Source organism: Anguilla anguilla, chromosome 10, assembly GCF_013347855.1.
Source record: "Anguilla anguilla isolate fAngAng1 chromosome 10, fAngAng1.pri, whole genome shotgun sequence".
Lineage (NCBI taxonomy): Eukaryota > Metazoa > Chordata > Actinopteri > Anguilliformes > Anguillidae > Anguilla > Anguilla anguilla.
The window spans coordinates 28,434,665-28,461,644 of record NC_049210.1 but is presented as its reverse complement, the minus strand read 5'-3'; the positions used below and the strand labels follow the sequence as shown (position 1 = coordinate 28,461,644).

General features: G+C 38.9%; 1 protein-coding gene across 8 annotated transcripts in view; it reads left to right on the top strand.

Annotated features, from left to right (window-relative positions):
* Positions 1–26,980, top strand: part of LOC118206696 (two pore calcium channel protein 1-like) — a 134,099-nt gene that overhangs the window by 7,340 nt on the left and 99,779 nt on the right. For 6 of the 8 annotated variants that reach the window (XR_004761229.1, XM_035379676.1, XM_035379677.1 and 3 more), the window contains exons 3-10: positions 19,195–19,325; positions 21,028–21,204; positions 21,532–21,645; positions 23,128–23,258; positions 23,350–23,438; positions 23,527–23,561; positions 23,653–23,711; positions 23,829–23,928. Coding sequence is in view for 7 of the 8 variants with exons in the window: in XM_035379676.1 (XP_035235567.1) it covers positions 19,195–19,325; positions 21,028–21,204; positions 21,532–21,645; positions 23,128–23,258; positions 23,350–23,438; positions 23,527–23,561; positions 23,653–23,711; positions 23,829–23,928 (836 nt within the window). In the remaining variant the exon portion in view is untranslated. Of the gene's footprint in view, positions 1–385; positions 454–19,194; positions 19,326–21,027; positions 21,205–21,531; positions 21,646–23,127; positions 23,259–23,349; positions 23,439–23,526; positions 23,562–23,652; positions 23,712–23,828; positions 23,929–26,980 lie in introns of all 8 variants that reach the window. The other 2 variants (XM_035379682.1, XM_035379681.1) reach the window with 2 other exon arrangements.

Sequence of the window (26,980 nt, the reverse complement as noted above, 5' to 3'; positions counted from 1 at the left end):
CCTGACAACGATGACTGCCTCCAAACCTTTCTTGTAGCTATCTATAAGCTTCTTGAACCTGTCAGCTGGTAGTTTCTCCCACCCTTCCTTTGCAATTTGTTCAAGCTCTTGAATGTTTGCAGGATTCCTTTCCCCAATGGCAGATTTCAGCTCTCTCCAAAGATTTTCAATGGGATTGAGATCAGGACTCATTGCTGGCCAGTTTAAAACAGTAATTCTTTTCCTTTTCAACCATTCTTGAGTGCTTTTGGATGTGTGCTTTGGGTCTTTATCATGCTGGAGAACCCATGATCTTCGACCCAAACCTAGTTTTCTTACACTGGGTAGCACATTTCTCTCTAAAATCCTTTGGTAATCCTCTTATTTCATGATTCCTTCGGTCAAGGTCTCCAGTACCAGAGGCAGCAAAGCAGCCCCACAACATTATGGATCCTCCACCATGCTTAACTGTAGGTAGGGTGTTTTTTTCCTTATAAGCTTCATTTCGTCGTCTATAAACAAATCGCTGGTGTGCATTGCCAAAAAGCACTATTTTGGTTTCGTCTGTCGACAGAACATTTGCCCAGAAGGATTGCGGTTTGTCCAGGAACTCTTTGACAAAGATCAGTTGTTCGTTCGTCTTTTTATCAGCAGTGAAACTCCTTGGTCTTAAAACCCATAAAGCCCTTCTTGGTTTAGTGTGCGGCATATGGTACATGTTGAAACCATGAATCCAGATTGTTCCAGGTCAGCCTTCAGCCCTTTGGACGTTTTACGTGGTTTTTTTTCCACAGTTCGCACCAACCTTCGAAGACTTCTCTCATTGACTTTCCTCTTCCCCCCACATATAGGGAGGTTCTTGACAGTTGCATGCTTTGCAAATTTCTTGATAATGTTTTGCACTGTTATAACAGGGATACCAAGGTCTTTGGAGATGGCCTTGTACCATTTAGAGGTCTTGTGTTTGGTGATAATAGCACTTCTGATGCTCTCAGGCAGCTCCCTTGTCTTTACTAGAGCCCAACCGATATATCGGCCATTATTTGACTTTTTTGACGCCATCGGGATCGGCAGTTATGCAGCCGATGTGTCGCGATTTTTAAATAAGTATAATAAACAAAAAAAAACATTGATTATTTATCTGTACTTGTTTGTTTGAAAGTTGTAATTGCTATTTACTAAAATTATCCAGTAGAGGGAGCTCTAATACAAGTGTGAATTGCAGCAGCTGACGCGCTACTTCTGTAATAAGACGTTTGTCACTCGTGCCTCATCCAGTATTCTCCACTGCAAGACTTGTCTGCACAGATTCGATTGCCACAATAAAGGTATGTATAGCCTATTTAGTGAAAGTTTTTAATTAAATGCATTTATACGACCACTACGTTTATCAATCCTCATTATCAAGCGAGCGAGCTAGCTAACATATTTGGTTCACTTTAGCAAGCTAGCTGGCTAGCAAGCCTTTATGAAGTGGCAGTGAGCACATAAGCAGCGTAGGATCTACATTTACAGAGGACATCGCTGTATTCTCAAATAAATAACCAGCCAAAATAAAATGGTGATTGAGTGCATCACACATTTGTTTTTTTATTTGAGATAATGATATTAGCTACTATATGATGCTGTGTCAATAGCCAACGCGTTATTGCAAGCGAGTGTGTCATCTAGTCACACGTCATCGTAGCAAGCTAACCAGACAGTAAAAACTCAGATAAAACACTTCTAACGTGGATCATTTTAAGCCATGTTATCTAGCTTTGTCGTTGGAGAAGTGAATCAACCAACACTTAGCGCGGGTAACCTGCACGAAAGCGCATTGTAGTTTTTTTCACCACCGAATTCTTATGGACAAGCCTCACGTTACGTATTTCATCCAGTCAATTTAGTTTCATCTAACGTTACACTTGGTTCACTCATTAGCTCCGCTAGATAAAGTCTTACTCTTTGAGATCACGTAGTAGGAATAAAATAAAATATAATTCATTTAACTTACTGAGAATAAATAATAAGAAATAATGAGGCTATGTCAACAGCTAATGCGTTATTGCAAGTGAGTGTGTATCATCTAGTCACGTGTCAGAGCACATTAGTTTTTTTCACCACCGAATTCTTATGGACAGGGAAACTCACTAGATAAAGTCTTACTTTTTGAGATCATGTAGTAGGAATAAAATAAGAAAATATAATTCATTTACTGAGATAACAACAACAACAATAATAATAATATTCATAAAAATACATGTTTGAAACTGGAAAACTGATTTTTTTTAAATAATTTTTTTATAGATGGCTGGAAAAGAAAGGAGTAAAAGCAACGTGTGGAGTTATTTTGAATTCACACCACTTGAAGATGGTGTTAATATATATATTTAATTTAATATCGTCTTTTACATTTTTTATCTATCAAAAAGTTCTTGTTTATTTTGTTTATTATAAGTGTGTGTTTATTTTTATTTATTTGTTTGCTTATAAGTTAAATGTTCTCAAATATAGAAACTTTGATAAAATATAAGTTTTTCAAATTGATTTGAAAATGTTGCACTTTTTGACAAAATATCGGTCAAAACATCGGTAATTCGGTGGGCTAGGACTCTCCAAAATCGGGATCGGCATCGGACCCAAAAATCTGGCATCGGTCGGGCTCTAGTCTTTACCATTGTGAAAAAGGAACAGGGAATAACAAGTGGCTTTTTAAGCATTAAGTCATCATTCATTGGCTAATTCAAGTCATGTGGGCACTGACAATTTATCACAGGTGAGTCTAAATGTAATTTTTTTTTCAAACTGATTAGAAGGGTGCAAATACCAATGTCATGACAATCTTTCAGTTTTTATAGTTTTTTCCTCCTATTGTTTATTAAAATTGTTATTGTTTCATTATTTGCTGTTCTGTACCAAACATGAGTGTCTATAGACCAAAGCTGTTTCACTAGATTCCTTTTTTTTTCAGGAGATATTATACATGATGTACTTAAGTTTCATGGGTGCCAATAATGGTGATGAGAACTGTATGCTTTGACCATTCTGATATAATTGTAATGTCAGTATAGCAAAAGGGGATGAAGTTATAAACACATACTTAGTGAAATGGGCATGAATGGCTTTGCAATAAGAAGAGGTAGTTTAATTGTGTCATATACTCATGGTTTTTTAGAAGGCAGGCCAGTAAGCAGAACTATGCTCCAGTTTTATTCCATATAGCCTGGCTATATTCTAGCCGGCTACAAAACTTTCACATTGAAAGCAAATGTAGCTGGTTAACTGAATCTGCAGATGGTATGCGATAATACAATATGTTTGGTGAAAGACCAGCTAGATTTCTTGCAGGGATCCAGAAGAATTCTACAGTTGCAAAAGCAATAGTAGAAAAATAATAGACAATCATTAGTGAGCAAATAAGCGTGCTTAAGAAAAGAGAGATTTGCCTAAGGTGGGGTCCGATCATGTGACTCAGCGGTTCAAAGGCTGCATCGTTAACAGTGAGCCAACTTACTAGCTGTATTGAGGGGGGATTTTCTTGGGGAAAAAGATATGTCCATTTTGCTTGTGTATGTGACATTTTGATTGGCTGGTGTAGGTAAATGATTGGCAGGTGTGGGTAAATGTCCAATGGGGAGACATATTGTTTGTGGTCTTGCAGCATTGTGATGATGTAATCGGGTAGGAAAAATAAGGAGAAAATGCAAAATCCCCTAAGTTTGGGGCTTTATTGCGGAGGTGTGAAGTTGTTTGTGAATTCTGTCTGTGGAAATGGGGTCAGAAGGTACAGAAATGAATGTTTTTAAGGGGTTTGAGAGTCTGTGGTCATTGTGGTTATTTCTGTAGGAAACCCTGAAAAGTGGCAAACTCTCGGTGCTGTATAGGTATGGGGCATGTTGCCCACCAAGGCGTAACTTACATACCTGCCATCCCAATGTGTAGTAACAGCGACGCCAATAGAAACCTATAGGGAGCACACACTGAACTGTATAAGAACTAGAAGGAAAACGTGGTCACATGGTTCCCTTCAATTCTATTCAATTCAATACTTCCGCATGTGGCACCACCGCAAGATGGCTGCCACGGCCCGGAAGTAGAATTAAATGATGAGGCTGCCATGTATTAAACTATGAGAGTTGTAGATCATCAAACTCGCTCCTGCGTGAACTAGACGCAAAAGCTCACATTGCGGTAATCAGTAGAAGCAGGCAATAGCATTATACATTTTTCCTGGAGCGAAAACCTTTTTTGGCTGAACAGAACAAAGAAAATTGACAAAATATCACTATTCTAATTGTGTTGACTACGTGGACTGATCTCTGATTGCTTGAGAACAAAATCGATGAGATTTGAAACAGGGACTTGGAAAAAAAACCACCGATTCATCACATGATGGGGCCTCTCTGCACAGTGGCTTCTTCACTTACAGTACTGTGAGTAGGCCCAGAGCTGTAGAGATCTATCTACGGCTCTGGGTAGGCCAAGTACAGTTAAATAGCGCATAACAGTTATAAATTTGGCTAGCTTAGCTGGCTAGCAACTGTTGCCTAGGTGTTTTTACCTTGTGCTTAATAAAAGTTAAAAATTCTTTGAAGTGAGTAATATTTCCCAAGACAGAACATCTTCAGTTGTGTTTTGTCACTGTTTACTGTAAGGGGGAACAGCATCTATAACGTGTTGGCTACAAGGTAGTTTGCCTAGTCTAACTAGCTCGATCTTCACTTTTTATACATAGCCCCCCCCATAGCAAGTTTATTTTTACTTTTTTTTTTTTTACATGTAAAAGAAATTAAGTAAAAGCTGTCAGGTGTTGTACTGATTCATTTAAAATGTTTGGAATCTCACACTAATATTACTGTAAACAAATGATGGAACTGCATGCTACGTCAGGTTTAGAGATCACATTCAACTAAAATCTTCATGGTGAAGGAAATTTAACCTATCAAAGAAAACATTTCTGCACCAAAAAAAGACCTCTTTTTCAATATTAGCATCTGGTTTTAACATTTGTTACGACATGGTCTAGGGTCAGACTGTAACAGGGTGAATGATAAGGAAAATGGGTAGGGAAACATACTGCAAAACGATCAGTAACTCCATTCCCTATCTGCCTGTCCAAGTATAACTGAATGCTGGCTCGTCTTCGAAGGTTACCTGGCACGGGGTTTTTTTTTGAACGCTGAACTTCGGACAGTTTTCTGATAGCTGGAAACTAAAAGCCCGAATAGCGTACCCGCTACAGAGCGTTGGATCTCCGCCCAGATTAGCTTCAAAAACAGGAAAATAAAGGAACAATAACAAAGCAAAACAACAAACTTATGTCCTGGTGGAAGGATTTTGAGGCCAGCTGGGAACACCCTACCTTTAGTGAATCAAAGTTGAAAAGGAGCGTGTGGTCAAACACGAAATCCAATCAGCAAATAAAGCAGAGGGGCTAGGTGAGAATCGGAATCGAATACGAGAACTAATGGTCAGAAACACAAAATCACAGGGCAAACAAACTAGAAGGGCTAAGGAAAGAATCTTGAGTTGAAGGAAACGAGTCAGTGGTCATGCACGAGATCACATCAGCAAACAAACTAAAAGGGCTGGACGGGAATCGGAGTCAAACAAAAATAGGGTCAAATAAACAAAGTCAAACGAAGCAATCATTATACACAACACACCAACCACGAGTTCTAAGAGCTAGTCTCCGCTGGTAGGTGGCAAATGGTGGCTTTTTCAAGCCGCGCTACCAGAAATGGAAACGACCAATTAGATGACAACCCGAATGAAGAACACACACGCAAAAGTAACAATTGTAAACACAAACTTACGACTGGGGTCGTAACACATTCATTTTAGATCTGTTCTTGAACTTGATTAACATTCAACAGCTTTGAATCAATATTTATAATCAACATAATATTACAGATCACATTTGGGATATAGCTTTTCCAACTTGATGCGTGAAATGATGTAGCCTAGTAGTACAGTGTACAATAAGTGTCAGACCCGGCATTGAGAGGGGGCCAGGCCAGGCCAGGCTGTGCCCGCCCATTTGACTTCCCTGCCCCTTGCCTCACCCTCAAATATGTTTTAATGAAATCTTGCATCATTTATGGTATAAAAATGTTATTTAAATTATGAATTATTTCCAAAAACTAAATCTATTAATTGTTAATTTTTCTAACAATTAAAACTAAATTGTGTTACACTGGTGGACATTTCTGTCACACCAAAGGACGTTTCAGGCTTTTGTGCCAGTTAATGACCTTGCTATTCTTAGCTAACTTGTCATTTGCAGTTAGCAAGACGCATTTGCATAATTTTCTATAATTATGTAGTTCAACATACAGTTCTTAATTAAAAAATATAATTTAGGGATGTCACTCCAAAGGACTGTATACATATACATACCTACATACATGCACATACATGCACATACGCAGTGGCGATTTTAGCATGGAATTTCTGGTGGGGCAGTTTTGTATGATGTCACCATAACAAAAATAAAGGCAGCCAATTAGTCTACGGCAGAGACTGTAAAAAATATGGACAAAGCTACTGTGACGTCACCCATTGACTCTCCGTGGGTCTCTAAAACACGTTTTGAAGCTCAATGGCGGGCGCGGCCATGGTCGCGGTCGATTTGGAGCCAAAACCATAGAGTTATGCGGTCTTGTGGTTTTTATAATGTGATTGACAGTCCGGTGCGGAAAAGCCCATCAACCTGAACGAACGATTGCAGAACGAACTTGAGGCTAGCTGACTGTCTGCCGTTATGTTTTGAAATATATTATCAAATGTTTACGGAGTTTAATTTCCATCCGTGACTGTACTGTGTCATGTCATCACGTTATATGTATGCCATTAATAATACAATTATGTTCAGTTATCTTCAATTTATGTTTCTCAGCAAAACGAATATGCTTAGCTAGCATATCAGCTTGCCAGTGAGCTAGGAAGGCTATCCGTGGTTAGCTCACGCATTAGCAATATGAACCACAGGGGAAGAACATCGACTACACTGATGCGCAAAGGCCACTGCTCATTCTTCTCTGTAGAGAAAGGAGGGGCTCGCGGGCGAGGAGAGAAAAAGGGGGGCGCCCTTATAATCAATAAATGAAGGAAATGTCAACCGGTGTAAATGATGTAATGAATGTTTGCATCCAGGTCACTTGAAATAAGGAATGTCAGGAATTGTAAAGTTGAATGCAAAAAGGTGAATGTGACCCCTGGAAGGAAAAGGCCCAATTTGCTTGCTTGCATGTTCACATGCAAGAAAAATGGGAAAAAAGAAAGGACATGTTCAATAAATCATCGCCCTGGATAAGAGCGTCTGCCAAATGCCTGTAATGTAATGCCTGTAACGTAATAAATGAAGGAAATGTCACAAATGTCAACCAGTGTAAATGATGTAATGAATGTTTGAATCCAGGTCACTTGAAATATGCAATGTCAGGAATTGTAAAGTTAAATGGACAAAGGTGAATGTTGAATACAGTGCAACCAATAGTCTGTAAATGTGCCACTCGAAATGTCAACCAAACAGTCAATTCTAAACAGATCTATTGCTAGTAGAATGCATTCACAGACGCAGTATTGGCTTTTAGCACTTCATCTGTGCATGTTTATTGATCCAGTACATTTCCCATGCAATACATACAGCGCCCGACCAATCCGCTCCGGCTGTTCCCTCGAGAAGGCCGCACGGCAACTCAGGAATCAGCAGCTGCAGAATAAAGAGAACGTGTTACAATTAGTTCCGCATCAACTTCTTTTAAGCCAGCATTAAACACAAACAATAAAGATACACCATCTCACCTCAGAACTTTGCGAGGCAGGCCTCGGTGGCAGGAAGGACTGCTTTGGCTGGGGCCGGCCCTCCTCTTCATCTCTGCAAAATTGCAACAAGAGCACCTGCCGCAGAAAGCGATATTTTATGGAACCCGCTCGATTCCTGCTCCTGTCCTTTGACTTGTAGGGGTCCCTCGGGGTGTCCGGACAAACATGTACTCACTCCATTGCAGTGCTTACATTTTAAGTTCCTTTCATGCAATTTAAACACCTGTATTTTTAAAGTAGCTACTGAGACGCCATTACTCTTTGACAGACTTGTGCAAAAAAGCAAGTTCTAAACATTTCGAACGCGCAAATATGAACGTTTCAATATTTTTAATATAAAGTTCATTCAAAAACTTACTGAAACAGGTGATAGCTAATATAGCTAGCTGCCGTTTTTGACGATATAAACGCTTACGCTGCTTTTAAAAGAGAGAAAAACGGCGTGACAGCCGGCTGGCTAGCCAGTTCTAAACACCGCGAACGCGTAAATATGAACGTTTCAATATTTTTAATGTAAAATTAATTCAAAAACTTAGTAAAAACGCGCTCCCGTCGCATAACTCCGGTCATCTACGGCACTTCCCGAAGTGCCATTTGAAACGGCGGAAGGGAGAGCCGATACCACGTGACGAAATTGAAACAAGCGGGCCTCCCGATTGGGCGCAAAAAGCATGTAAACTGGAGAAATTGAAACGAGGGCGGCCTCCGATTGGCTGTGTAATTGGAACAAATGAAACAAATGAAACAGAGAAGATGGCGCTGTTTTGCGCAATCCAATCAGAGATGTGTAGGCTACTGGTGATTTGACTAGGCTCATTTTCGTATAACTATCTGGTAGACCTGCTGTTAACCGAGCAAGTTATCATCGTAGGTTTTCGCCACAGTCAGTTAATGAGCCAGTAACTGCTACTAGCTACTCCATCATCGTTTGTTCACTTGCTGGGTGACGTTAGCTGACCGATCGTTCGCAAGTCACTTTCTACCGAATAAAAATTAACACTGTCAGCGGCGATTAACAAATCTACCAAGTATATTAATAACTGATCTGCAGGCGTGTAAATATGACAACGCACTTTGTACAGCAAGTTTTCCACCTGGTGCATGAAGACAAAAATAATGTAGCCTACATTGAATTTCTAATTATTATTAGACTTTTATTTTTATTATCAAAACCAATGGAGAAAAGCCAATATATGCAAGGAGCCCCCAGGACCGATTCTGAGAACCACTGTCTTAAATGCTCTTGTCGGTCTCTTAAATGCTAAAAACATGTTCCTTTCTAAATGCCAGTCTTACAAAGATGGTTAATTTAGTTAAATTCTGTGTGTGTGATTTCATCGTGTGTTGTATGCTATTCAGCAAATAAACCTTAAGACTCTTAATTCGCTTTGTGAAACTAAAAATTTAGCAGTGTTTATCGTGTAACGACCACCCTAACCAATGGTGTATTTACTTTGTATTTATTAGAGAGAACTGGACATCGTTAAATGTAAGTCCTGTAAAAGTACACAAAATAAACTGTCTAAATGTTTAAAAAAAACAGCTTCATACATATACATTTAGTTATATTAATACAGCCTTATTTACAATATCAACTTTAAGATAAGCGACACACTAGGAATTCTCATCCCGCCCCATTAAATGTAATGGCGCAGAGGTTGCTTCATAATTTCAAACTGCTTTCCTAACGGCTATTTTCCGTCCTGCGACTTGGGTTACAACAGTGCATATGTACGGATTTCTAGACATGCTGATAGCGACCACCCTTTCTCATATTAAATTCAAATACGCAAGATAGGGCACTTATACAGTATGCTAGCAAATTTATGTCAAGTTCCATTCATTTATATGGGGTGGTCGATACACGTCCTCTTAACAACCAAAAGCTAGCGCAGGACCACCTCTTATTTGCCGGCACAGAAAAAAATTGCGAAAGTACTGAAAAAATAACCACTGGAGGATAACAAGGACATTTTTTCCTACATAACTAGGTACAGGTTGTTACCGATATTACCGACTATTTCATATATAGTTGCAAATCTGTTTGCGTTTTCTTGTCTGTTGAACGAAGGTGGTAGCTAGGCTAATAGGTGCTCTCACTCTAGCATTAGCGATAGACGCACATCAACCGATTAACGGTTACGTTTATTATTTTTTCTCAGGTGGCTAACCTGTTCCTAGGCAAAATTCATCCAACATAATTTGCGGGAGGTTTTCCCTGCTTACGCAGATCACGCTCACGTTGTTCTCCTAGCAACGATGGGGCAGAGTGCCCCGCTGCCCCACAGTAGAGAGATAGGACAGGGAGCGCAGTCCGCAGCGTGAGCACACACATACACACAAAGGAAATTACTCCAAAACAGCACTATAAGGATTGTGAGTCAAGTGTATTATATTTATACATGCCAATTTCACCACGGAATCCCTATTTTGTATTAAATAGAAAATACATTATGCCGCAACGTTCAGATGTTACGATAATCTTGCACCACAGCGCCACCTTTGGCAGGGCACTGCCCCACGTGCCCCTAATGTAAAAACGCCCCTGCACATATGTACACATATATACATACATACGCATATACACACACAAAAATGAAAAAACAGAACGCATATATACATACCGCACCATTAGCAAGGTCAGCTCAATCCATATTGCTATGTACATATAGACATCACGATACACTTCAAACTGATACAACCACAAAACCACCAATACCAAATACTCCACCAGGCGGCAATGTCGAGCATTGTTTATTTTTAGGAAAATAAATCTAATTCATTACATTCATGTATGAAATACTTTTAAAATCAATGTGTAAGTAACCTTATAGTTTTTGGTCATACAACCACATGTTATCACTTCTTTCTGCCCATTTTTAAGATTTTATTTATTTATTTATTTTTAATATGTTAAGCTAGTACAACATTGGTTTCTACATCTTTCCCCTCTGTCAGACAGTGCATATTGCAGGCTGGAACCTCCATGTTCTCGGTCCACACCATATAAGCTACACGGCCAGTGCAGTATAGACTAAACCATATATTCTACAGGATGCACTATATACTAGGTTCATGTTACCCACCACAGTACATATCAACATGCCATAGCAGTCAGACAGAGCAGGGACAAGGGCACACTGCAGTCAGTCACTACCATACTATCCATACTAATGTCCATACAACAGCTCCCATGCAAGATGACCCATGGGTTCAACCATAAAGCCCAGAGCCGAGTGGTGCAGGAAGGCAGAAGATACAAAACCACACAAAAACATCAATAAAAGATAATAATCATTTCAATAATAATATGTATGTTTCAACCTGCCCATGTATCCACTTCTACAGTATCATATCATCATCTTATGGGGTGGCCCACTTGTGTATCCCTCTGCTCCACTATATTCTTAAAGATCCCGTGCAATGGTGTTTTAATTCAGTCATAAATTGTTCCTTGTGAAATGTTAACGTCAGGAGTATCATTTTTTCCACTTCAGATGTATCATTCGACCTGTTATAATTGTGCTAGTGCACTCTCTTTGGGTACAGCCAACAACCAGCAGGACAAGGGGGTAATTTTACATCAACATACCTACTGCTAAAGCAGTGCTACAAGACTGAAAAACATGCTTTTCATTGTACTTTAACCACTGAAATCAGCAATTATTTTAGTAATTTTCTCGCACATAGCGTTATCCTTAAACTGTGTTTCATCAAGATTGCAACTAATTTTTTCTAACATTAACATTTCAAAGTATGTTTTAAGCCATAATCCCTCTGACACAGCATCAAGTGTCAAGTTCCTACGCTTTTAGAAATATAATGGATGGAAAAAAATTATTTTAATTTATGGAAATAGACAATAAATATTTAAATATTTAAAATATTTATTTATATAAATATGTAAAATTATGCCAGGGGTATTTTTAATTTTTTATGCATTTCCTTTTCATTTATAAAAGTTGTAATTTATTGAACCATGCTTGAGACAGTCACACCATAGGACAATTTTGAGGTTTGGCTCAAAAATTTAAAAAAATCTGATAACAAAGCAGTTTTTATAACAACAGGTCCATGTAAAACAAAGAAATGCTTAACCATTTACTGCATTTTAAATGATGACAATACTAATTATATACACTTTTATCTTGTGTGACAGTGAAAATGCCATGTCATGTCAACAACCCATTTACACAAGATAAGTATAGCTCATTGCTACATTAGCAAAATTATGGATAGCCAGACAGCAAGTAAATAGCCAGATGAGGTTAACGGTAACATTATAGTTTGTAGGCTTTATTCGATTAATAGCAGAACGTCATCTAGCCCGAATGGATGCTTACCGGAACCGGTCCATTTAACCAGTAAGCGTCCGTTCGAGCTAAATGTCATCGACAGCGAAGTAAAGTGAGGTTAGGACGGCTAACATTTTGATTTGTAATATAATCTAGATCAATGTTAAGTGACTAGGTAGCATGCATCAAACACCTAAAGCAAAGCGTGAAAAGATGCATTCCTATCTCTGCAATCTTTAATCACACAATAAGGCATTGTTGAACTGGATAGTTAGTTAATGTTAGCAGCAGACCCACGCAATATGTATTTGAGAATTTGGTCATGGCTTTGAACTTGGGAGCGCACACTACATAAATATTCGTACTGGGTGAGTGTTTTGGCCGCCGCACATTGGTCAATGCAAATTAGAAACATTTGTGACGTCACAATCTTGGTCTCAAAACCACCAATACCAAATACTCCACCAGGCGGCAATGTCGAGCATTGTTTATTTTTAGGAAAAGAAATCTAATTCATTACATACATGTATGAAATACTTTTAAAATCAATGTGTAAGTAACCTTATAGTTTTTGGTCATAAGCATTTTACAATCATGATTTTGACTGCACAGGGTCTTTAAATTTAATAATATCCACTAAGTGAGGGAATTCTTTAAATTTGTTTGAGACTCTGTGTCTCTGAGTTTTATCTCAAGCAGTTTCATTTGTTACCTGTATGTCACATATGAATGTATCTGATGGTTCCCAAGGTGATCTCCGGGAAGTCTTTGATCAATGAGCAAAGCCCAAAGTTACATGGGATAAGCTGAGCACATTTTTGGAAAGGCCTGTCTCAGATCTGAGGGGCCCCAACAGTAGCTAGTTTTGCAAAATCAATTACTTTTTTTTCATTAGCTGAATTAGGTTGCTTTTGTTCATAGTTTATCTAACCTTGTTTTTATTAATTTTAAGTTTGTTCCTGGTTTTATATTGGCTTATTTGTGATCCTTTTGCTATTTTCACCCCTTAAACCCCACTTGAAATCCAGGGCTTTTTGTAAAAATTCCCTGTTTGAAATAAACCCCATTATCTCCAAATTTATATACAGTACAGACGTGGTTCAAAGGTTGAAATAAAGAGAACATTTGTACCAAAATAACCCAATCCCCTGATCCTATGGGAGATTCACTGTGTAAACATACTGATACTGATACTGGACAAAACCAGATTTCTTTTTCCAATTATACCCCCGGATGGATCCAACACCAGGACAAAGTTTGGGGTGGATTGAACAAATCAGTAAAATTTGGCATGCATTTACCCAAAGGGGGGCCCAAATCACCAGACAACCTCTCCAAATTGGAGTATTGTGTATATCCTTTTCCCCAGCCATATTCCACTTTCAGGTGCTAATTCCATTGAGGGTGGTACCCTCTGGAATCCCACAAAACAAATATTCTTTATTACCCATTCTCTTTTTGACTTGGCCCTTTATTTCAGTCAAATGCTGTCTCTTTGGATAGCTTCTATGTACAAAATATGTTCATAATGGTTTGTTTTTACACAAACTAAATTCACGTAGAGACAATCATTTGGTTTTAACTTGCTTTGTGCTCAGACCTGCCAGGCTGCTGTAAATCTGCCTTATCAGTGATCACAACAGAGGGAGAGCTCACAAGGAGGAAAATGGCAAAAATATAAAATTGAATCATAAAAGATTTACAATAAGATAGTGTCCTTTATCATTACTGCAATTTCTTTTATGCAAAGCATTTGCCAATAAACAAACAAAGCTCCAATAGAACGTGTGCTAAGCATCTACTTAAGTGCTTCGTGAAAAGGCAAAGTGAAAGTAAGTCAGTATGCAGTAGAATAGCTAAACCGTATTTTCAGCTAAATAAGCCATAAGCTAAATTCAAAAGCTATTTAAATGAGCTTGAAGAACTCAACGCTGTATGATTATTTTAACTTATACGGGGTTTCCAAGTAGGGGCAATTGTCACAATGGGTAGATCTTAGAGAGCGTTGCAGTGGCTTGCTTTTAGGTCATTCACTCAGCATTGGGATGTCTAATTGAGAATTTTTTCGCTGTTTGCAAGGTAAGAAGTAAAAAAAAAAAAAAAAAGCACTTTTCACGTTTGACATTCTATTTACATGCATAGAAATGCTCCCTTTCAAATGCTCATGAAAACACTTTCAATTCAATGGAAATAATGCATAATGAATAATGACTTTTTATAGCCTATATACAAAGAGCAGTTTGATTGCTTAGGGATCAGAGGGGAATTTTAGCAATATCAATTTTATCACTGCAGTACTAGTTGTTTGACTGATTATGGATAGTTATTGAATTATAAAATACCATGATCATCAAGAAATTTAACCTGGAGTTTACATTTCAGCCCTTCTTTGGGGAAGGAAACTGCCTTGTTATTTTTTTATCTCTAGTAGTTTTACTGATCGAGATAGGGTTTTTTGCATCAAAGTGCGAAGACTGCGCTTTACAACGTGGACAACACTTAACAGTAAGTGTTCCAGCAGTGCACCTTTAATCAGTGACCGATGAAAGCAATAATTTAAGAGAATTCTATTTTTAGACGCCTGTGTCTAATTAGGGGTTTAAGAAATTGACTTCAGTGTTTTATGCATGGTCCCTTCTTACTTTGTATATTGTTTTACTGTATTTTCTCTGTTTTCTTTAACCCCTTCGCACATATGCCAAATCATTTGTACCATTTATCGCGACCACAACATTTATTTTGCCTTTTTGTATAGCCATTTCCGTGGTTAAAGTCGCATTTATTATTATTTTCTGTTAAAACATTTAATTCATATCCAGGGAGATAGCTAACTACTTGCAAGTTAGGTGACATGTGTAGCCATTTACTAATACAAGTGCATTTCAGGCTGGAAAATAAGCCATTAAACCAGAGAAATTGCTGAGTTGTCTTAGAATCTTTATCGCCAAAGGATGTAGCAAGGCTGGCTGCGTCGGCATAGCAACGGACGCTACGGTCTATGGCTGCAACGAAACTTTAATCTGTTTTAGAATGTCATTGCGTCACCCGGATCATTTTAGCAGCCCGGATCAAAATAGGTATGAAAGAACTTTTTTTAGTTCGCAATGAAATGAATGAATCTGAGAGATTGCATAGCTATATACAGCAAGTTAAACTATACATGTCCTGGATCAAAAACTTTTTGACCACAAGTTCATAAAATCTAAGGGTGGATATGTAGTAGGGTTGAGCCGAATACTCGGATGAAATGAGTATCCGGTACGGATAATGTACTTTTTACGAGCATGCGTACCATCCGAGTAAAATGTGTCAATATCCGTACTTGTGATAGGCCAGCCACACACAGAGCTCCTCCTCTACACAGAGCCTATACAAAGTTCACTGCTGCGCCACACAACACAATCTTGCCATCGTCAGCGGTCTATTATCTATTGTCATATATTCTCAATAAAATAAAGTTTGCAATTCTCAGATTTGGATCAACACATTATTCTGACCATAGCTAAACACACATTTACTGGACATTCACACGTAAGCACATATTACTGATTACAAACGGACATTTGTAGTTTCTAGCTTGCTACAGTGTGGCTAACTAGCCAGTTATCTAGCTGCTACAGTGGGCTAACTAGCCAGTTAGCTAGCGACGACATCATGTAGTACATGATATAAACATGTACTCGTATTTCCTAACATTTAGCAATCTCATACACACACTCTACTAGCATCATTGACATCCTAGCATTCTTATACATCCACTGTACTAATGCAGTATCACTTTTGAGCAAATTTATACGTTGTCGCTCACCTGAAATCACAAGACACAGTACCTCGTGGTTAGCCAACTGTAACCATGGCGCGCTCTGTCTACTACTGTCTTCACACCGTCAGTTCATTTAAAAAAATAATAAAACCAGAGTAACGATAACAGCGTCTTTACTGCTATCACAGAGTGAATGCGATGATAAGAAAATTTTCGGTTACGCTGACCTATAAAACGCTATTCCAAAAGCAAAAATAGACATGTTATACATCGTTAGAAAGCTTATACTCTCACCCACTGAATAAATGAATTGTGAATCAAGCCAGACTGTACTAAAAAGGGTGACAATGCCGTAAACGACACGCACGTGTGGTATTACGCACAGCTATTTTGGAAGGTACCCCAGGCATCACAAATGCGCGTATATTTCACAAACGGATTGTCCAAGACAATATATGACCGCTCAGTCTCAAAAGAGACATCTCTACACGTAAAACCAATGGTAAGGTTGTATATTTATTCAATATTTAGTCCCAGATCATTTTTTTTGCAGCATGCTCTGCAGATGTGATGTTACACATCGTTAGAAAACTTATACTGTCACCTAATGGATAGACTTTGTCATTCAAGCCAGACTGTACTACAAAGGGCAACAGCACTGTAAACTGCATGCGTAGTATTACGCGTAGCTATTTTGGGAGGTACCCAGGCGTCACAATGTAATGTATTTCACAAACTGGTTGTCCAAGACAATATATGACCACTCAGTCTCAAAAGGGACATCTCTACCCGTAAAACCAATGGTAAGGTTGTATATTTATTCAAAATTTGGTGCCAGATATTGACTGTAGAATGACATGGTATAATTTTTGAAAACTTTGTCTTGTTTATTTCATTATTCACTGAGCAGCATTTTCACTGCTGTATTGGCATATCTTAGGGCTATTGTTGGGTTTATGTTGTTGCTATGACAGAATACAATTTTTTAGTGTTGAAAAAATATTTTTATGAACGGGCAGATAGACACTATTGTCCAGTGTGTCATGGGTGTGGGGTGTAGGTGCAAATGAGACCGCAGGGAGGGAGTTCTTGTTAAATGAACGACCAGTGCAACAATGGTGGCACTGTAAAACTCCATACTCAGTATAGTTGTCGTGTATCATCTACTAATGAAACTAGAACACAGAGTTTCTGTTTTCAACTCGTAGTTTGGTTGCAAGAGCAATGAATGTCTGACTTGAGCAATCTAGGCACGCTGGCATTGCACAAAGGGGTTAAAGCACTTTTTGCTGCAAATAACTTGTAAGGTACAATAGAAACAGTTTCTTCTTGTTGGTGTTCTTCCACTTCTTATCATCATGATCATGATCATCATAACAGAACACTGTAGCTTTAAAAAAAAAGTATCCACATGTTATCACATGTTAGTGTATCCACTTCATTAATCCTGCATCCTTTGTACCTTCCACGCTGGCTAGAAACTGCTCTGTCAGCATTGCCACAGATACCTTTCTGTTTTGTGTACCCCATCCCAGAGAGTGTTGTGGAGCTTGTGATTTAATTGTAGTCAGTGGTAGTTCTCTGTGGCTTCCTGTTGTATTAGAAATCATGTCTGGGTATTTTATTTTCTGAACCAGACTTTTTCTGTTTGTGGGAAAAGATGAGCCATATAGCTGAAGCCTTATTTCTAACTGGAGCCAGGTCAAGCTTAAGTGAAAGAAAACTCTATAAAGCTCTATAAAGTGGCCCTAGGCTTTGTTTTGTTTTTGTTCCATCTCTGTTGGATGACAAAAAGTGGTTCTATTGTGTCTCTCTGACTGGATTTGGAATGGCCCACCAGCCCTCCCTGTCTCTGTCTGTTATGGGGCCCAACCGAAGCAGTCTCTGGTTTGTATTGAGTGTGAGTTTGTGATCACTTTTCGTCTGGGGAAAATAATTGGCAGCAAGATTTTTTGCTCTTCTAGTTTTTTACTTTTTGTGTTGCAGTAATAGTGATATCTTTCCCTAGGCCCTGTACTGCTGTGTCTCAAGAAAGTATCCTGACATGAAGCATTGCCTTCTGCCAGGTGCTCTGCTTTTATATGGTCAAGAGCCATCTTATCTTAAAGAATTTCTGGTACTTTCTTAGGAACCTATGATGAACTACTTATACTAGCCGAAAACAGATTGCTTGTATGAGTAGAAACATCAGTTTTATGGGCTTGTCAGATGCTTCATCATCTGGCAGCAGAGGAGTTATGGCTGAGGTTATTGGAGCTTTCATCATGCTGTGATGAGGAGGGACAGTCAGGGACAGAGAAATTAGTTCTATTTTTGTGGGCATAGATAACACAGTAAATCCAGCTTGACCCAGATTTTTGAAAAATCATGGAAGCTGAAACTTGATTGAATGTCTCTGTTTTTCAAGGATTATTTCCAGTCTATGAAACTACTTTTAGTGGCCTACACAAGACATTGGCTGCTGAAATGAAAATGTAAAGTGGGTATTGATTAGTATGAAATGGCAAAAGGGAACGATGAGAGTACTTGATTCATTTTGATTCTGTCTTGTAGGGGACTTTTTTGGACAGTGTGTATGGGTATAGTGCCAAACAGCTACTCAAGAAGGATGTACTGTTGTTGTTTGCTGGTTGTATTCATATTATTGTGTCTTCCAACAAAACCCTATTTGTGCTGGACTGATTTTTCTTCATCTGTAAATTTGTAAACTTGGAGTGTTAATGATCCATCCTTGCAATGCACAGTGGGGCCAGAGACCAGGGGGCTGTACTGTAAAGAGTATAAAGGAACTGCCAGAGACCTCTGTGCTTACCTTTTGACATCTGGGAACCAAAAGTAACATGAAGTCTGGACAAGCCAGTGGTGTACAGGCAAACTGGCTAGAGCATGCTCAGGAGACCCCTGTACATACCTCTTCCTATTGCCTCCAATTTGAATTCATTGGTATATTAATCATAAACTGTCATATACAGCTTGTAGTATAAATATCCAGCAATGTTCAGGGGGCTTTCTGCGTGGTTCATCACATGCTCTTCACATGCACTGTCCAGAAGACCCATTGGATGTCGTTACATAAAAAGGCTTTTTTTAAAGGCCTTTGTTTTTTTAATATTTGTCTTTGTCCCCTGGATACAAAACAGTGTTGTTTTCTCAGTTCCTTTAAACAGTTTGTTTTTGTTAATACAACTGATTTTATTACCCATCAATGTGCTTTCAATTTCAGAGATTTTTTATAGATTGTGCTTTCCCTGGATGTTCTTGCTCGTCAGATCAGGACAAGCTTTCATTTTTATTCTGTTGGTTCTTTTGTGTATGTCAATCTTTAATGGAGCACCTGTTTCTGTATAGATGGCAGTGGCTACGATATTGTGAATAATGCAGTGATCCCCACCCCTGGGCACCAGGACCACAGGTCCCACTTTGGCACACTGAGGCAGAGTTGGGAAATGAACTACCAGGAGGCTGCCATCTACCTGCAGGTGAATGATCCTTCTGCTGCTGTGTGTCTGGACAGAACAGTGGGAAATATGGCCCAGTTAATGTGAAGCTCAAATTCTTACAATGTCATGATGTCAAGGGGAAAAAAAAACAATTCAGGAATTGAAGCATGGTTATTGGTGGGATCAATAAAATTGCCACTTTAAGGGTATATGCAGTTCAGTCAAACCAAAGCAAACCTTTAAATCTTTTTGTATGAATCTGCTGCCTTATCTGAATAAAGTGAGTTTTCTTGCCATTATTGGAAGTCAGTCTCTCCAGCCAATGAAATTGAGTTTTCAAAGTGATTGACACAAGGGATTGTCTGAGTATGCCTTGTCATGCTAAATTTTATTTGGGTTGTAAAATTATACCATGCTTCGATGTTTATATCTTTTTATCATAACAGTAGTACAGTGTTATACCATTGCTATTTCAAAATTATTTTCAAAAAGAAAAATAAATGAATTAGCTAATTTAGAAAGTATTCTTGAGTGGCACAAAACTGGCCCAAATAGGGAGGGATTCAGTCGACTGGGGTGACTGGCTAATCGCTCACAAGTGACCTTGTTTAAGCCCACAGTCTGTGCACTCATGCTAAGCATTGTGTTTTAATTCAAATATCTATGCAAACTCAACACTCTAGTGTTAAAATACTGTAAGTTGAAACGTAACATTGCATCTTTTGGGGAACCAATTTTTTTGTTTGCACTCTCAAATTGGTAGTACAGCTTGCAGGAATTAATGTGGTTGAAGAATATGATTGAGCATTCAAAATCATAAAAAAGGATAAAAAGTATATATTATCTTTGTAAGCATGCTGGGGGAGGTCAGTATTTCATTTAAAAAAATAAAATAAGAAACAACATTTTTTAACTGGTACTGTAACTGACGGTTTCTCCTAATTGCCTACAGTAGTTATTTGTAAAACTGCACATTAATCTCTCCACTCTTGGTGAAAGAAATAAACTTCAAAACACACACTTACATATGCTCTAAAACAATAGTAATGTTTTATTCAACCATGATGGTTAACATTTCAACACACAGGTTTTCATCAGTTATTCAACCTTTTTGTTTTGAAATGAAAGATCCTTCTCATTCTCGTTTTGTCATTTTGCTATTTATTTTGGGTCATTGTCCTGTTGAAACAGGGATATTTTCTCTTGCAGACTAGTGCTTTGCTTTCAGGCCAAAGAGTTCAGTCTTCTTCCAGAAGGCCTCAGGGGCTGTCCCATGGCTTTTGGCAAACTACAGGTGTGAGTTAATGTTGGCCTTTTTGAGAAGTGGCCCTTGTCTCACCACTCCCAATGAGGCCAAATCTGTGAAGTGCTAAAGAGATCTGAAGTTCTGTTGATTTCTGTCCATCTTCTCCAATTTCAGGCAATGAATTCTACAACTCTGTCTGTATTCAGTGTTAGGACTCGTGGGCACTTCTCTGACAATCATGTTCATCAGTTGCTCAGTTTGGTTGGATGGCCTGATCTTGGTAGTGTCTGGGTTGTACCTTATTTTTTCTATTTTGTTCGAATGGACAGTGCTCAAAGGAACATCAAAGCTTTGTCAGACTTTTTACAGATTCAGTGGCATAAATGGCATCGTAACAAATGTATTACCTTGTTAAATTATGACTTCTGTGGCAGCAACGTTATGAAACTTTTTCCAGTAATACAACAAAAAAATCTTTTTGTGTGTTATCTTTAGGAAGGTGAGAATAATGACAAGTTTTTCACCCACCCAAGAAACCCAAAGGCCCTGGCTGCCTACTTGTTTGCCCACAACCACCTCTTCTATATGATGGAGCTTCTGACTGGGGTATTGCTGATGGTGCTGTCAGTGAGTGAAGCACCTGCTGTGCCCTCCCTCCGGCTTGATGTCTACGTATGTACAGTTTTTAATGCATTATTTAACATTTTAGACATTTAGAAGATGCTCTTTTCCAGAGCATTTATACAGCTGGATATTTACTGAAGTATTTGAGCTTAAGCTGAAATTTAACATTTTCATTCCTGCTAAAGAAGGAATTGTGCCAGTCATTTAAGCAAGCTCCTACCATTCACTGCTTGGACTGAATGACTCTCTTTTATTGTTGAGAGATTATACTGATGGATAGACTCACCCCTTGGATCAGGACTGAAACCAAAGGTGTCTTTCAGCTTGACACTATTGAATTAACTGTGCTCTAGTGACTGGTGACTGCCCCTACAGGTACATGCAACCCTAGAGCTGCTAGCGCTGGTAATGGTGGCATTTGAATTATGCATGAAACTGCGTTGGCTGGGCTTTCAGACCTTCATTCGCCACAAGAGGACCATGGTCAAGGTAACCATCATCACTACTTTTGTCTTTATATCAAGTTTGAGGCATTTATTTTGCGCTGCTATATTTCTTGCCCCATGTCAGCTTTTCAAGTCATTATCTAATTGGACAATAAACAATATTTGATAATTGCAATTGCTCAAAGGCAAAAACAAATGTGCAGATCAAAGCAGTCGAAGTGTGTTTGGTTAAGTTTTGTTTGGTTAAAGGTTTGGAACCTGATGGTGAGGTCATGTGACATACTCTGTTGGGCAGCCACCTCTCAATACATGTACAAATCCTGTCTTGTGTGGTTCAGGGTTCCATTCCCAGTCAAGGCTTTTTCTGTCCTATGATCCTATTTGTATCTGTATCCCTCTCTTCTTTCATCATCTGAATAAAGTTACAAAATCCATAATTAGGCCAGACTGTACGTTTTCCTTTTTTTTTTTTAAAGTTTGCTGTCAGAATCCAGATATGCATTATGGAACATCTGTGAAAATGATATGGTAATATGCAGTCCGTGAGTATTTGGACAATGACACATTTTTTGTTGCTCTAGCACTGCACTCCAGCACATTTGATTTCAAATAAAACAATCATTTTTTATGTAGGAATTTTAGCCCTTTTTTATAGGTAGTCTCTTGATTTTTGAGGAAATAGTAATTGTAAAACTTCACATGATCTTAAATAAATTTATCTTGTTTAGTTCTCTTATTTAAATAAACATGCTTTATTTTGTATGAATGCTCCAGTATCTACTTTGGGTAGTCTCTCTGAAGTGTGTGGGTATATATATTTTTGTTACATACACTGTCCCATCATCAGCAGACGCTGGGTATTTTTCCTGGTGATACTCAGTGCTGTACGGCAGTCACCCAGTATTTGGCTGGCATTGACACTTCTTTGGTCCTCATGTTGAGACAACAGCAAGAGACTCCAAATGCAAATTCCACACCTAGAATCAACTCTTTGTTAGGTTTCTTGCGCATGATCTAATGATGCAGCCAGGCGTGCCATTTGGGGGGGGGAGGAGTTTTGATGATTCCACGGTGTCTGAGTGACAGGGGCCCTGAAAAATTGTGCTGTAATTGCAGGGATGGGGTGGCTTGGGGTGACGATGGCCAGTGAGATCTTTTCATGGGATGCAAAATCCCTGCCGGTGCTCCTGGGTGCCACAACGTGCTGACGGTGTCCCTGGATGCAACAAGCTTGCGAAAAAACAGCCGAACAACCAATTATCAAATTTTTTGGTCTCAATTTTCCAATTTGGGACGAGATATAAAAGGGCTGGAGTACAGAGCCAAAACAACAAAACCTGTGTCAGTGTCCAAATGCTTAAAGACTGGTCTGTTCGTGAGATAAAAACTGTTGTGCTATGTAAATATTGATGTCTGTTTGGAAAATAAATAATATAATGCAGTGTAATAACACAAGTAACTTATAACTTACCATGTTAAAAGCAATGTTACTGCAATATAATTGGTGTGCCTTGTGGTGGGGCAGTCCTGTGTACTGCTGCTCCAGTTTGTAGAGGCCATCGTGGTGCTTGTCAGGCAGACCTCCCACCTGCGTGTCACCAGGGCCCTTCGGCCCATTTTCCTTGTGGACTGCCGGTACTGTGGTGCTGTGCGCAGGTAATTCAATTTCCTAAGTCTGATACACCAAGCTGGCACTCTCTCACCACCACAGTATAACACCTTGAGCTGAAACTTTCCTTCTCAACAGGAACTTGCGGCAGATCTTTCAGTCACTGCCTCCATTTATTGACATCCTCCTCCTCCTTCTATTCTTCATGGTCATCTTCTCCCTCTTGGGTGAGCATTTCACTGCCTGTTGTACACATGCTTGTATCCTGAATATTTTTTTAAATGCTTATTGATTCCTTGTTCTTCTTCTTGGCAGGGTTTTGCTTGTTCTCCACAAATACAGCAGACCCTGTAAGTGTGCCTGTTTATTTTTTGTGCTTATTATCGATAAGTCAATTGCAGGCCTCCAATTGCTTGACTGGCCTCCCTTTTGTCTTTTCAGTATTTCAACACTCTGGAGAACAGTATTGTCAGCCTGTTTGTGCTTCTGACAACAGCAAAGTAAGAAGCTTAACATTTATTTATTAAAAAGCGATGGGAACTCTTTTGAGCAGTTTGATCTGTATGCGTGTTGTAAGTTCTGGCTGTGTGTTGATGGTTCCCATGGTGTGTCTACAGCTTTCCTGATGTAATGATGCCGGCATACTCCAGGAATCGCTGGTCCTGTGTGTTTTTCATTGTTTACCTGTCCATTGAGCTCTATTTCATCATGAACCTGGTAAGTCCTCCTCACAATAAGCATTGCTTTGTGGGATATCAGTTTGTCATGGTGTCATCTACTTGCCTACCTGTATTTTGTGTTAGAAATGCATCACAATTTTGATTATGGGAATGTGTTTTTTCTCTTATTATCTCTGCCAGACGGAGCCTGGAGGGGATCATGCGTTTGGTCGCGTGTTTTTGTGCGTGTGTGTGTGTGTGTTTGTGTATCTGTCCGCAGCTAATCTCGCATACTACTGGGCCAAACAGCCTAATACTTGTTGTGCATGCTGACAGCAGGCCAAGGACCTGAATTCTCGAATATTTTGCAAATCAGTCAATGACAAGTATTTTATTTGAATTAATTTCCATCATTGTCCATTGAAATACATTGAGTGCTAACTCCTCACTCCTCCTAACCGGCCGCTAGGGGCCGCAAGTGATCAACAACTGCTTCCAAACGGACAGACATGCCTGGCGGAGATCTGCACTCTACTGAGTGCACTCTTCTAGTTCTTCAAGTTATGTTATCCTACTTCTGACTGTAGTCCCAAACAAATTTCGTTGGTTTAAAATAGCTGATGCATAATACCATTGCAGCCTTTCAATATTTAGTAATAATGTTATAAAGAATTCCTGTAAATTATTTATTTTACCAAACAAATACACGTGCAGAATGGACTGAATGTGATGTGCAAACATCACATCATTTATATGTACTCATCTACCCATACTATGTTCTGTAGTTTTTTACCTGTGAGAATTAGAAGTATGGAGTATGTAATGAATATACAGTAGAACCATAGATATATAAACCTCAGAGTTGGAAACTGTCCAGTCATCCAAATGAGGCCACTGATGTATCATTTGAAAAGCTGGTGTAGAATAAAATGTGTGAATGTTTTCATAAGACCCTGATTGCCATTTGCCACTGTTGATTATGAAATGAGTAGTCTGTTAACAAAGGCTACTGTAATGTAAGTTACAAAAATTTCAGGGTACACTTAAATGGCTGGACAATGACCTCAGTCATTGAGCATTACTTTTCTAAATGTGTTTTACTTTGCTGCCATTTAGCAGATGCTCTTATCCAAAGCAACTTTATTGCATTTTAAAACCAACCAATTTCAAGCAATTTAAGTTGTCTTGGTCTAGGATATGCCTCAGTGCGTAGAGTTTCCGATAACGTTTTTCCCATTTTCACAGGTTTAATAAAGCCCTCCAGCTATTCATGTTAGGGCTAGCGGTATATCGACTGATGTGATTCTGCTGCTAATCTGGAGCTATTTGGATGCTTGAACCAAATAGACAGCAGAATGTCTTCATGTTTTCAATGTCACCAGTTTTAAAAATCACCACCCAGCTTGACAAGAGTGAGGAGAAAGTAGAGTTTTTCTGGGTAAGAGGATGAAAATGCTGAGAGGAGGTAGTTCAATTCAACTGAATTTTATATGTACAGTTGAGGCCAAAAGTTTTCCATACACCTAGGCTAAAGATATTCAAACTCAGTTTTTCACAACTCCGCACATTTCATGTTACCATGCATTTCTTTTGGCAAGTCAAATAGGGAATCTACTTTGTTCACATTAGAGGTCATTTTAAAACAATCGAGTAGAGACAGATTTATTTAATCTTTATTTACCTATATCAGAATTCCAGTGGGTCAAAAGTTTTACATACACCAAGTTGACTCTTTAAACAAAAAAAAAGAAAATTCCAGAAATTGATGTAATGACTTTTTAGAAGCTTCTGATTGGCCAATTGTCATAATTAGGAGTTAACTGTGAGTTAAATGGCACCTGTGGCTGTATGTAAGGGCCTACTTTTTTGCCCTTGATACTATGGGAAAATCCAAGCAACTCCTTCAAGACCTCGGAAAAAAATTGTGGACGTCCACAAGTCGGGTTTCCAAGCAATTTACAAACAACTGAAGGTACCGTGAGCATCTGTACAAACAATTGTATGCAAATATAAAAATCTTGGGACCACACAAAACACTGCATCGGTCAAGAAGGGGGGACAAATTAACTCCTAGGGGCTGGAACGAACCAAAAGGTTCAACTGAACCCCAAGGCAACATCAAAGGAACTGGTGAAGGAGTTGGAGGCATCAGGTACCAAAGTGTCTACATCCACCATTAAGAGAACCCTACGTTGCCATGGCCTGAAAGGCTGTCGCACAAGGAAGAAGTCCCTACTCCAAGACCAGCATAGAATAGCCAGAATGAAGTATGCAGGTGATCACCAGGACGAAGACCTAGCCTTTTGGAGAAGTGTTCTCTGCTCAGATTAAACAAAATGGAACTGTTTGGCCATAATGATCAGCGCTATGTATGGAGGAAAAAGGGTGAGACTTTTAATCTGAAGAACACCATCTCAACTGTGAAGCATCATGTTGTGGGGGTGTTTTGCTGGAAAAGGGCCTGGTGCACTTCAGGTAATGGATGGCATCATGAGGAAGGAGGATTATTTAGAAATACTGCAGGAACACCTCAACACATCAGCTAGAAAGTTAAAACTTGGTTGCAACTGGGTCTTCCAGAAGGACATTCATCCTAAGCATACCTCCAAAGTGTAACAAAATTGCTTAAAGACAACAAAGTAAAAGTATTGGAGTGATCATCACTAATCCCTGACATGAATCCCATAGAAAATTTGTGGACTGAACTGGCTTCCTTCTTGGCTGTCCAAGCACAGAGACCCACAAACCTGACTTAGTTACACCAGTTCTGTCAGGAGGAATGGGCAAAAATTCAGGCTTAGTATTGTGAGAAGCTTGTGGAAGGCTGCCCCAATCGTTTGATCCAAGTTAAGTGATTAAAAGGCAATGCCACCAAAGAGTATCACTTTGTATGTAAGCTTTTGACCCACTGAAAATCTGATATAGTACATAATAGCTGAAATAAATCTTATCTCTTATTTTGAAATGACCTTTTATGGAAATAAAGTAGATACCCTAATTGACTTAACACAGGAAATGTATGGTAATATGAAATGTGTGGAGTTGTGAAAAATTGAGTTTAAATGTCTTTAGCCTAGGTGTATGTAAACTTTTGGCCTCAATTGTGTAGC